Below are 13,440 nucleotides of genomic sequence, written 5' to 3'. Positions count from 1 at the left end.
AGTTACAGTATTCGTTTGTACATATCCCTTATACTGTTTATAGATGCAGTTGAAGTCAAGGACTAACACTGATACCCATCCCAGTACATCTTTTATGTTTAAAAAAAAAAATGTTTAAGCTGATTTATTTATTTTGAGAGAGAGAACACAAGCAGGTGGGGGGCAGAGAGGAGAGACAGAATCCCAAGCAGGCTCCGTGCCATCAGTGCAGAGCCTGAACTCATGAACCTTGAGATCATGACCTGAGCCGAGATCAAGAGTCAGATGCTTAACCGACTGAGCCACCCAGGTGCCCCTGTCTTTTTAAATCTTGAAATGAAAATAATCCCCCTCACCCCGTTGACTGATTCAGTAGTCTTTTTGGGTGAACACATGGTAAGGCAAGTAGAATTCTTGCTGGCTCCAGCACCCCTAGTTGATCCAGCATAGTTCCCATCAGTGTTTCACACCGTTTTCAAAAAATGATGGTTTTAAAGTTTAAATGTAATTGAAAAGCCTTTTTTAAAAACATTTTTGACATTGAAAATTGTACATATTTTCCAATGTTCAAAATTTAATATGAGAAAAATAATTTAAGAATTATGGTTTTTGAGGTCAAATATTTATGTAAATTGTAATAAATGAAGTGTAAAATGTATAATTACATAGATTTACCATAATAGAAATGATATTAGCTATTATTTCTTTGTATTATATGAAATAACTTTATAGTTATCTCCCTGTCGCTCTATTTATTTCTCTCCCTAGGTGAACATATCAAACCTTTTACACCAGAGAAAGCAAAAGAAATTATAATGTCTTTACAACAACCTGCAATCTTCTGTAACATGGCTGTTGATTGGCCAGCACAACACTGGACTGCTGAACACCTTTCTGAGGTCCTTCATGGCAAGCAGATACGATTCAGGATGGGAATGAAAAGAACAGATACAGGTAGGACTATGAGTGATCGTAATAATAATGCCTCTTCAATAACATTCCCGTATTCTTAGCAGTGGTTTCCTTATCTCTAGAGAATCCTTTATTTCGAATCCTGTTTTTGACTATTGCAGATAGGAAGGTTTTATTGGAAGTTTTAGATGGACAGTTTGTGTTAAGGTTTTTTTTAGACTAAACAACCTATAGTTGATAACCTTATATAAAATGTATTTGTTCATGTATCATGGCTCATTGAATGTGGTAGACGCTTAAGATTTCTTAATGTGCTATTCTTTATGTTCCCCTGTGACTGAAAAAGATTAATACTAATCTAATAGTCTCTTTTACTTTTGACTCACGTAGAATGTGCCCTTTCATTTGTGGCTTCAGGCTCTATATTTATAGTGCTTACTCTTGGTTGTAATTGTATCTCTCTGCTTTATCAGCTGTCTGACCTCTATGGCACTGCATAAATGTGAGAAGTATGTAAAGCTGGGGTTTTTTTTCATCCTCTTAAACAGATTTTGCCAGCTCCTCCTTCTTCCCTCAAGACTTGTAACATTTCAATATGTTGCCTTATAGTCAGATAAAGCAGTTACTGTGAACTCTAAAAATTAATTTAAAGGAAAGAAACAGCGCTGTTTTTAATCTAAAGGAACCCATGACCGTTGTCTGGCTTCAGAATGTGTTTAACTTCTATTTAAATATGGGCAAGTTTGCTAGTCTAGAATTTCACAGTGTTTGAAGCATTGCTGTGAAGTGGCTCTATGAATATCTACTAATAACTCAGAGGGAACTAGAAAATTACCCAATTTCCCCTCTAGCTTCTCCAAGCTTCCTTCTCTCATGCTGACCTTCTAGCATATCTCCCAAGAGCTATGTGGTTTTTGGTGTCTAGAACACTCTCATACTCATGGCAGGTAGAGCAGGCTTAATACCTCAAACTCTTTGGCATCTCATTCTAATCATAGATCAACATGTTTACTGTATTTTAAAATTAAATGCTAGACCAGCACAAGGCACATAAAAATTCATCTTGTACTTTTTCTTTCTTGATTTTAGGCAAATAAATCTCTCCAGTGAAGTGTCTTTTAGACAATAATTAGGAGATAAATAAGAATTGTAATTTTTTCACACTGTGGTTAGGCTCTAACTATAATACTACCATTAATTGCTAATAGTTATTGAGAGCTATTGTGTCAGGCAGTGTTCTGAGTGCTTTATACATATTAATTCTCTTAACCTTCTTCAAACCCTCTTAGAATGGTACTATTATAAACCTATTTTATAGATGAGGCACAGTGATTTGACATTTTCAAGCTACACTTAAGCATGAAAGAAAAAGAAAGTAGAAAGTCTCTGCAGTTGTGAGCAACTGCTGAGTTTTTACTGATGATAATTTTTTAAAGTTTATATGCAATTCACATAATATACAATTTATCATTTAAAAATATACAATTCAGTGGTTTTAGCATATGCATCATGTAGTACAACCATCACCACTGTCTAATTCCAGAACATTTCATCACCCCATGACCCCATAAGGAAGCCCAGTACCTGTTAAACAGTCACTCTCCACTCCCCATTTTACCCTCAGGTTTTGGCAACCACTAGTCTGCTTTCTGTTTGTTGTTGTTGTTGTTTTAATTTTTTAATGTTTATTTTTGAGAGAGAGAGAGACAGGCAGAGTGTGAGCGGGGTAGGGGCAGAGAGAGAGGGAGACACAGAATCCGAAGCAGGCTCCAGGCTCTGAGCTGTCAGCACAAAACCCCATGTGGTGCTCAAACTCGTGAGCCATGAGATCATGACCTGAGCCTTAACTTACTGAGCCACCCAGGCACTCCTGCTTTCTGTTTTTATAGATTTGCTTATTTGGGACATTTCATATAAATGGACTCATTCAGTATGTGGCCTTTTGTGTCTAGCTTCTTTCACGTAGCATGTTTTCCAGATTCATCCATGTCGTAGCATATATCTGTACTTCATTTATTTTTATTGCTGAAATTTATTTATCCTGATCATATGTATATACCACATTATGTTTATCCACTCATCAGTTAATGGACATTTGTGTTGTTTCCACTTTTTGACTATTATGGATAATGCTACTTTGAACATTTACGTACACATTTTTATGTGGGTATATGTTTTCATTTCTCTTGGGACTATACCTAGAATTGCTGAGTGATGTGGTAATCTGTGTTTAACCTTTTGAGGAACTGAACCATGTCTTGAGCAGTTTCTCTTGATGTTAAATATGACTTTTAAGTTTTATTTATTTATTTTGAGAGAGAGAGAGCACGCGAGTGAACAGTGGGGAGCAGAGAGAGAGAGAGAGAGAGAGACAGAGAGAGAATCCCAAGCAGACTCTGAGCCCGACTTGGGGCTCAAACCCACAAACCGTGAGATCATGACCTGAGTCGAAACCAAGAGTGGGATGCTTAACCAGCTGAGCTACCCAGGTGCCCCTAAATGTGACTTTTAAATGGCTACCAAGGGGTGCCTGGGTGGCTCAGCTGGTTAAGTGTCCAACTTCAGCTCAGGTCATGATGTTACAAGCATTGATAACTTTGTTTCCTTCCTATTGAATATGTATTTTTTTCCCTTTTAATTGCAGGTATGGCATTCATTTATTTATTTAGAGAACCATTTTTTTTTAATTTAAATTTTAGTTAACATACAGTGCAATATTAGTTTCAGGAATAGAATTCAGTGATTCATCACTTACATACAACACCCAGTGCTCATCACAAGTGCCCTCCTTGGTACCCATCCCTCATCTAGCTCCTCTCCCACCCACCTCCCTCCATCAACCCATAGTTTGATCTGTGTTGTTAAGAGTCTTTTGTGGCTTGTTGAATATATTTCATATTTTTGTTTTAGGTCTTGGTTTGAGTTTTTCTAGAATGCTTGAGGTAATAGTAATTATACTTTGAATTATATGTATATCTTTGTTCATTTTAGAAAGCAGATAATGATATCTCGTAGGTCTTTGAAAACATTCTGGATCAAACTCATTTGCCAACATACATGCTCAGTGGCAATACTATACCTCAACTGGCAGTAATTTGGCAAAACATCTGTAGAAAGAACCCTAAACAGGTGGGGTGCAATGATGATCAAAAGTCCTTCCCAGTACCTGTATTCCATGCAGTGTTTGTTGCTTATAAAACGATGAAGTCTAACAAAATGGAGACATACTTGTTCCTCTGCTCTGCAAAAAATATTTTAGGACTCCCTTTTATGAGAGTTAAAAGCAAACTCAACTTACACACTACTTCCAAATCCTGAGCTCAGTCAAGCTGCGTCTTACCTAACGCTTTGACAGTTAAGTGGGATGAAAATTGCAGCTGCCGAGGCTACTTCAACATGAAATGAAAGAACAATAATAATAAAGTTGGAAAGGAATAATTGCATTGCAAAAAAATAAACTAAGAAAAACAGCTGTGCTACCCAGAAAGAAATTGTCATAACAGAACGAAAACAGTACCTTTGGTGCTGCTACTTCCTGGAAGGAAAATATCAAAAGAATTCTATTTTGAAATCACTATGTAAGTGAAAAAGTCTGTCATTTCCATTCATCCCATTCATAGTAATTTTCTCCTGACAGTAACAGTTCTCACATGTAATTTTTTCACTTTTGGATTTTTATTTTTTAAAGTACAGTTTGCTGTGACAGAACAAAGTCCCCCTGATAAGGCTGCAACACAGACATGGCTGTGAAAACTGGCCTTAACTCTGAAGTGCTGCTCTGTACCCCCAGGGGCAGATGTCTCAAGTAATGGTTTTAGTATTCAGTTTGATCGGTTGGATTAGTTTTATGAAGTGAAAATTCATAAGACAGTGCAATGTCTTTAGGCTTCCATTGGAGCTTACTGAAATGAGTATAAAATTACTCCTGTTTCCAAGCACCATGCAGCTTTCTTGCCACATGGGTTTTTGTTTGTTAAGAAACTCTGTGTGTTCCTGGGGCGCCTGGGTGGCGCAGTCGGTTAAGCGTCCGACTTCAGCCAGGTCACGATCTCGCAGTCCGTGAGTTCGAGCCCCGCGTCAGGCTCTGGGCTGATGGCTCAGAGCCTGGAGCCTGTTTCCGATTCTGTGTCTCCCTCTCTCTCTGCCCCTTCCCCGTTCATGCTCTGTCTCTCTCTGTCCCAAAAATAAACGTTGAAAAAAAAAATTTTTTATTTTAAATAATAAAAAAAAAAAAAAGAAAGAAAGAAACTCTGTGTGTTCCTATGTTGTTGGGGTAAATTCTTTTTTTTTTAAGTTGGACAATTTTTTAAATATTTATTTATTTTAAATTTTTTAATTTTTTAATTTACATCCAAGTTAGTTAGCATATAGTGCAACAATGATTTCAGGAGTAGAATCCAGCGATTCATCACCTACATATAACACCCAGTGCTCATCCCAACAAATGTCCTCCTTAATGCCCCTTGCTCATTTAGCCCATCCCCCCACCCACACCCCCTCCAGCAACCCTCAGTCTGTTCTCTGTATTTAAGAGTCTCTTACGTTTTGTCCCCCTCCCTGTTTTTATATTATTTTTGCTTCCCTTCTCTTATGTTCATCTGTTTTATATCTTAAATTCCACATGAGTGAAGTCCTATGATATTTGTCCTTTTCTGACTAATTTTGCTTAGCATAATACCCTCTAGTTCATCCACATAGTTGCAAATGGCAAGATTTCATTCTTTTTGATTGCCAAGTAATACTCTATTGTGTATATATACCACATCTTCTTTATCCATTCATCTGTCAATGGGTATTTGGGCTCTTTGCATACTTTGGTTATTGTCAATAGCGCTGTTATAAACCTTGGGGGTGCATGTGCCCCTTTGAAATAGCACACCTGTATCCCTTGGATAAATACCTAGTAGTGCACTTGCTGGGTTATAGAGCGGTTGTATTTTTAACTTTCTGAGGAACCTCCAGACTGTTTTCCAGAGTTGCACCAGTTTGTATTCCCACCAGCAGTGCGAAAGAAATCCTCTTTCTCCGCATCCTCACCAACATCTGTTGTTGCCTGAGTTGTTAATGTTAGCCATTCTGACAGGTGTAAGGTGGTATCTCATTGTGGTTTTGATTTGTATTTCTCTGATGATGGGTGATGTTGAGCATTTTTTTATGTGTCTGTTGACACATCTGGAAAAGTGTCTATTCATGTCTTTTGCCCATTCACTGGATTTTTTGTGTTTTGTGTGTTGAGTTTGAAAAGTTTTTTATAGATTTTTGGATACTAACTCTTTACCTGGTATGTCATTTGCAAATATCTTCTCCAATTTTTTTTTTTTTTACTGTTTATTTTTTGAGAGAGTGAGAGAACTGGGGAGGGGCAGAGAGAGAGGGAGACAGAGGATTCGAAGCAGGCTCTGTGCTGTTAGTGCAAAGCCTGATGTGGAGATTGAACCCACGAAATGTGAGATCATGACCTGAGCCAAAGTCAGACGCTTAACCGACTGAGCCACCCAGGTGCCCCTGGGGTAAATTCTTAATGATGATGTTCATAATATTGTAGAGATACATAACACATATATATACACACACATACAAACATATATATATACACACACACATATATACATATACACACACACACACACACACACACACACACACCCATATACACACACACATACACTGATGGGTTACTGTTCTAAGTCCTTCTTAAAATTTGTCAAATTTTAAAAGTTCTTAAATATGCAGATTTTAATCTTTTAGATAAATGTACTTTTGTAAAGTTTTCCTACTTCTCAAAGTCAGGTGACAAGTTGATGAAGTAGACCTACTAGGATGCCTCCTTGACACCCCCTCCCCTCTATTCTTTGCCATTCTAAGGTTATAGGAAAAAGAGAGGTGGAGGAGAGAAAGATGGTCAAGATAATCCTAAGTAGTTCAGGGAGAAATGGAGGGAAAAGTTAAAGGTGTTGAAAGAAGAGTTTGAATGCCCTTCTCCTCTTACTACTAATTTGACCAACTTTTGAAGGGCCCCAAGTAAATATAAGAATCAGAATTAGTGCCTGTTACTGAAAATCTACTTTGTTTCAGACATTGTGCTAACTGATTTACACATAGTAGATCTATATCTCTTGAAAGGATTTCATGCTGATCATAATCAGGTTTCTTGAATATTAACTTCCCAACATGCATTTGAAATATTCTGCTTGTTGGGGCACATGGGTGGCTCAGTCAGTTAAACATCCGACTCTTTTGATTTTGGCTAAGGTCATGATCTCACAGTTCGTGGGTTCAAGCCCCGTGTGGGGCTCTGTGCCGACAGCATGGAGCCTGCTTAAGATTCTGTCTCTCCCTCTCTCTGCCCCTCACCTGTTCGTGCTCACTTGCGTGCTCGCTCTCAAAATAAATAACAAATAACACTTTAAAAAAATATTCCGCTTGTTACAAAAAAAAATTCATTTTTCACTATTTAGAAGAATAGTTCTTGTATAAATGAGTCCAACATCCATAAATGGACAGACAATTGTCTTCTCTCTAAGGTTTCCTCACCAACACTCCTCTCTGGGTCTTTGCTTTTTCCTACGTGTCTATGACACAAAATTGGCATTTAATTATGTCATGCCCCAAATTTCCTATTATTCTGGTTAAAGCTTTATATTTGTCTGAATATATTATCAACTCAAGAGTATTACCTGTCTGTTTTATGCAAGCCTGAGCACAGTGCTAATTACAAATTAGGAACTTAATAAATGATTCTGAAATAAATGAGTTAATGAATAAATGAACAGACATTAAGTCTGCCATTGGCCACTTAATAATTCTGAGGAGCTATGTATAAAGTCAGAAAATTTTCAAAAGACTGTTTTTTGTTATTGCCTTTTTCCTTTTTAATCTGAAGAATTAGTTCTCAAACTTTTTGGCTTCGGGACCCTTTGCCAACTCCCTTTGTTGAGTTCTCCAGTGCAGAGAAGATTGGCATGACTCCTGCACAAGGATGATGCAACTTCACAAAGCATTCCATATCTTTTGTAATATTTGGAAAAACAATAAATGCCATACCTTTAAAATAAATTATTGAGTTCCCCAACGAGCTTTTGCCAATGTGGATTATATCTAGTGATGCTTACCATATTGTAAATTAAAACTGAGACGTTTTAAAAATACAAAAACATAAACACATATTCCACTAGCTATCTCTGTAGTGACATCGACTAAGCTTCTAGAAAACTCCACCATACACTCATGAGAGAATGAGAATGAAAAATGTCAGAGTATTATTGTGAAAATAGTTTAGACCTCACAGACCCCTGAAAAGGTCTTGGAAAATTAATAATCTAAAGTATACCACTGGATTACTAAATCAGGCTATACTAAGTGTAGTCTTTAAAAATCTTAACGTTAAAATCTTGTTTTTCACCTTTATGTTAAACCATGATATTGTGAGTACTGTGAATGGTTCTAATTATATCACAAGCACAAAATTAATTTTTAATTGTTTCAAACTGTCTTCATTTTAAAAAAGCAACAATATTTGGAAACAGTGTTCAGTATACATTTAAGGTTGGGCTCTCTTACATTGCAGTTCCTCAGTTTGAAACTACATGTGGTTATGTAGAAGCTACACTTGAAGAGTTTCTGACCTGGAACTGTGACCAGTCTCCTCTTTCCGGACCTTTTAGAGATTATGATCATTCCAAATTCTGGGCTTATGCTGACTATAAATATTTTGTCAGCCTATTTGATGACAAGACAGATATTTTCGAGGTAAGTCAATACATTCCTTTCAATCATTGTAATAATTTACTCTTGTGAAAAGATCACAAATTAGAATCTCTCTGGTACTTTTTTCCTTCACTGTCTTTTTCTCTCAAAAGTAATCACTGTGAGTCTTAAGCATTTTATCCACTCAGGCTAAAAGATTTGCTCAGGAAAGTATAATGTTTGGCTCCCACGGATGAGCAGCCTTGTCACTATTTTCCTACTTGCCGGACTTCTCACACACCCTCTCATTTGCCTTTAAACAGTGCCTGAGCTGGTTTGGAGTATATAGAAGCATAGACTGTGTATAGAACTTCATTTCCTCCTGACCTACATAGACGTTTTTATTCTGTTAGCGAGGCAGATGGAAGTACAGCACCGATTATTACATGAAGAAGCGTTGCTGAAATCCTGGAAGCATTCCAGGCTGCTGCTGCCACCATCCTGGCCTGCTGGGGGGGGGGGGGGGGGGGAGGGGGGGCGGGGGCGGGCTTAGTCAGGTTTATGGCCTGAGGCAGAGTGCTCCTGCTATTTGAGTGCAGAAGTCCTGCAGAAGCATGGCCGTGCTTGCGGAAGTTAAGAATGTGGAAATTCTTTGTCAGGTGTTGACATAACTGACAGCAGAGTTTGCAGACTACCATATCCTCTTTTAAATGATTTCTACCTCCAACTGCTAGCTTATTTTGTGGGGTAATTTCGCAAATTCTCTGTTCTGGTTTCTGTGTTTTTCTTAGGCATGAGGCAGGATTGGGAGTAGTTCTGGGAAGCTGCTTGGATGACTCTGCCTTGCCCACAATCAGGTCAGGGCTCCATAGTCCTTTATCCTGCCACTAGTCCTTATCCAGAGAGGTATTTTGCCATCACTGCAGGCTGTCATAACCCCCCTCTGCCCCCACCCAACTCCCTGGACTCCTCTCTTCCTGACCATCACCATCAGGACTTGCCTCTCAAATAGGCTGATAGTCCTTAGACTCTTCTTTTTTTTTTTCTTTTCTTTTTTTTTAGTTTGTATTTAAATTCAAGTGTAGTTAATATACGGTGTAATATTTGTTTCAGGTGTGCAATATAGTGATTCAGCACTTCCATACATCATCCAGTGCTTATCATGACAAGTGCACTCCTTATCCCCATCACGTGTTAGTTTTCCATTCAGCTTATATGTTTCTTTTTCACTTTGAGTCAAGGTGTAGATGCTGGGGTTTACATAGTTAAAGCTAAAGTTTTTTTTCAAGTGCTTATTTAAATTTTGCTTTTTATAAAAAAAGGAAAACTATCACTTGTCTCATAATTGTTAGTTGAGGATATATTTTTATTCTCATTACTATGAAAGAAATGCATCAGCTTTGAAAATATTCAGTACATACTTTCTGAATCCTAAGTCTATCCCAAATCTACTATTTATTCATTTTTAAATGATAATTTTGAGGTAATTTTTTTCCTTATAGAATTATCTGTGATCACTTTATGGATCTTTAACCCTGGAACATTTAGATATTGTAGTTAACTTTTAGAGTCTTTTATTATATTTCTTGTACTCTCACCCACCCTGTAGATTAGACTACTACTTTTTGCTCCATATTTCAGGTAAAACACTGTGTAATGGCAGTATTTATCAAGTACTTCTTGTACCTGGTGTTTTTCTAAGTGCTTTACATTTGTAACCATCACAGTAACCCTATGATATAATAATTATCCCTGTTTTAAGAAAAAAAGAGGCACAAAAATTCAACCTTTTCTGAAATTCTACAGCTAAAAAAAGAGTAACCCAAGCAGTTTGTCCTCCAAGCTTTAACTGTTGCAGTGTATGCATATACAGGGTCTGAATACATTTAGTTCTTAAGGACCCTGTAGACAGGGGTAAGGACTTCTGTTCTGCTGAGTCTGGGCTCACTCTGCCTTGTGTGAATCTCTCATCTGACCCCATCAATTGTTCTGCCTCAGCCCAGGCATGACAGCACTGGGCAGACATGTGTCTTGTCCATTAAGTGTGGATATAAAAGGCCTTTTGGTTGTGTGCTGGAATTCTAATTGAGCCCTTATAGTATAAAACCTGATGTTTTTAGTTCAGTGAGTTTTTGTCAGCTCCCATTATGGGGATTAATTCTCTGGATCAAAATAGGCAAATCTGCTATGAACAACCAAGTTCATAATGATTATATCATTTTTTATCTCAGAAATTTCTGAACACCAGGTCTTCTTACATCCCAGGTACCTAAGTTGTTTTCCTTTTACCACTCTAATTCATTCAGTCACCGAGTCTTACAACTTACTATTTCAAGTTTTCTTCCATCTGTCATAAAATGGTGGGTAGTTAAACATTAAAATGGGTAAATTTAGGGGTGCCTGGGTGGCTCAGTCGGTTAAGTGTCCGACTTTGGCTCAGGTCATGATCACACAGCTTGTGAGTTCAAGCCCCGTGTTGGGCTCTGTGCTGACAGCTCAGAGCCTGGAGCCTACTTCAGATTCTGTGTCTCCCTCTCTCTCTCTGCCGCAACCCCCCACCCCCCGCCCCCGCTTGTGCTCTGTCTCTCTCTTTCTCTCCTGAAAAGAAATAAACATTAAAAAAAAATTTTTATGGGTAAATTTAAAAAATCTTTATTAATTCACTTAAAATAATTATATAAGAATATAATAACATTTTTATAAAAATAACTATATTCAAGAGACACCTGGGTGGCTTAGTCAGTTAAGCGTCCAAACTCTTGATCTCTGCTCAGATCATGTCCTCATGGTTCATAGGATTGAACCCTATGTTGGGCTCTGCACTGACAGCATGGAGCCTGCTTGGGATTCTCTCTCTCCCTCTCTTTCTGCCCCTTCCCCCTCCTGCTCTCTCTCTCTCTCAAAATAAACTTTAAAAAAAAAAAAAGAAAATAACTATATTCAGTAATTTTTTAAATGTTATAAGAAGAGTGGTATTGGGGCACCTGGGTAGTTTATAAAGTCGGTGGAGCGTCCAATTCTTGATTTTGGCTCAGGTAATCATCTCATGGTTCTTGGAATTGAGTACCCCTGTGCTGAGCTCGGTGCTGACAGTATGAAGCCTGCTTGGGATTCTCTTTCTCCATCTCTCTCTTTGCCAGTCCCCTGCATGTGTGCACACACACTCTCTCTCTCTCAAAATAAATAAACTTAAAAAAAAAAAAAAAAGCTCTCAAGCTCATTTGTTTCATGATAACAGTTTCTAAAAATGATTTTCATTCTGTTCAGATATTTTCTAATTTCCCTTTTGATGTATTGTTTGACTTATGGATTATTTAAAAGTGTAATGTTTAGTTTCCAAATATTTAAGGATTATCTTTCTGTTGTTGATTTCTAATTTAAATCTATTTTGGTTAGAGAACATATTTGGTGTGAGTTTAGTCCTTTGAAATTTATTTTTTACTGCCCATAATATAGTCATTCTTGACTAATGTTCCAGGTGCACTTGAAAATAATGTGTATTCTGCTATTAATGTGTTTTATAAATATCAATTGTATCACATTGATTGTTTAAGTCTCCTGTGTGCTTACTGATTTTCTATACACTTGTTCTGCCCATTATATGGAGAGAGGTATGGAAATTCTCAACTATAGTTGTGTATATGTTTGTTTTTCAGTTTAGGTTGGTCAGTTTTTGCATCATGTATTCTGAAACTGTTATTAGGTTCATATGCATTTAGAATTACTATGTCCTCTTTAATGGATTGATCTTTTATTATCATGAAATGATCCTCTTTCTCCTGGGTTTTTCCTTGATCCGAAGTCTACTTTGCTTGGTTTGCTTTTGGATAGTGTTAGCATGAAAAAGGAATACTTACTATATGATTCCATTTTTATAAAATTGTAGAACTTGCAAATAAATTTATAGTGATCGAAAAAAATCAAGAACAAGGGAGTAGAGATAGATGGATTACTAAAGGTCACAGGGAAACTTGTCACAATATTTGTCATCTTGATTATAGCAGTGGTTTCTCAATATGTACATATATGTAAAAACTCCTCAAATTGTACACTTGAAATATATGCTGTTTATTATGCAGCAATTATACCTCAATAAAGTTGTCTTAAAAACAAAAGAATATAGTGCTGGTAGTACATTTTGGTTCCACTGTCTTGACACCAGCAGTTTTATTCACCATTTTTTTGTGTGTGTGCTGTCAATGCAAATGTCAACACAGTGAAATAAGCAAATAACATCTTAAAAGTATTATGAGCATAATTGCAACCTCACAAATCCTTTGAAATAGTCTCAGTGACTTCCAAGGGGTGTGTGGACCACCTTAAGAACTTCTGATTTACATTATTACTTCTGGTATTACTCTTCATTCCTCCACTTCTGACTTCTCGTCTCATCGATTCTAAAGCAGTTTCTCCTGAAAATACATTCCAAGTCATGCTCCAGATTAAATATAGAAATATATTAATCATGTTCACAAATATTTTATGACTTAAAATTGTATAAGGATAGCATTTAAGACCCTCTAGTGTGACTCATATGACCTGTCTCCTATGCATATGTCCCTGTTGTCTCCTCATTGAGTGCTGGACCACTGTGTTCTGTGTCATTTTCTGACCTCTGCTTATTCTCTTCTCAGTTTCTGCCTATTAAACTTCTACTTTTTAGGGCCTGGCTCAGATTCAGTCTTGGCTATGAAGCCTCTCAACCACTGTACCTACAGCCATCCATCCCTTGCCTTCATTCCTATATATTTTATTTGGATTGTTATTTATATGACATAGAATGTTTGTGTCTTGTTCCTCTAACAATATCAGCTCTTTGGGAGCAGGGACTATGTATGTTCTATAACTTTTTATTCCCCCAAA

The 13,440-nt window shown here is 37.2% G+C and overlaps 1 protein-coding gene across 3 annotated transcripts in view; it reads left to right on the top strand.

Annotated features, from left to right (window-relative positions):
- The window catches only part of HSPBAP1 (HSPB1 associated protein 1), a 58,903-nt gene that overhangs the window by 17,046 nt on the left and 28,417 nt on the right, over positions 1 to 13,440 (top strand). For all 3 annotated transcript variants that reach the window (XM_011285917.4, XM_011285916.3, XM_045037023.1), the window contains exons 2-3: positions 748 to 933; positions 8,459 to 8,640. In XM_011285917.4, coding sequence (XP_011284219.2) covers positions 748 to 933; positions 8,459 to 8,640 — 368 coding nt within the window. The remainder of the gene's footprint in view (positions 1 to 747; positions 934 to 8,458; positions 8,641 to 13,440) is intronic.

The sequence above is a fragment of the Felis catus genome, chromosome C2 (genome assembly GCF_018350175.1).
Source record: "Felis catus isolate Fca126 chromosome C2, F.catus_Fca126_mat1.0, whole genome shotgun sequence".
Taxonomy (NCBI): domain Eukaryota; kingdom Metazoa; phylum Chordata; class Mammalia; order Carnivora; family Felidae; genus Felis; species Felis catus.
This window is presented reverse-complemented; position numbering and strand designations above follow the sequence as displayed.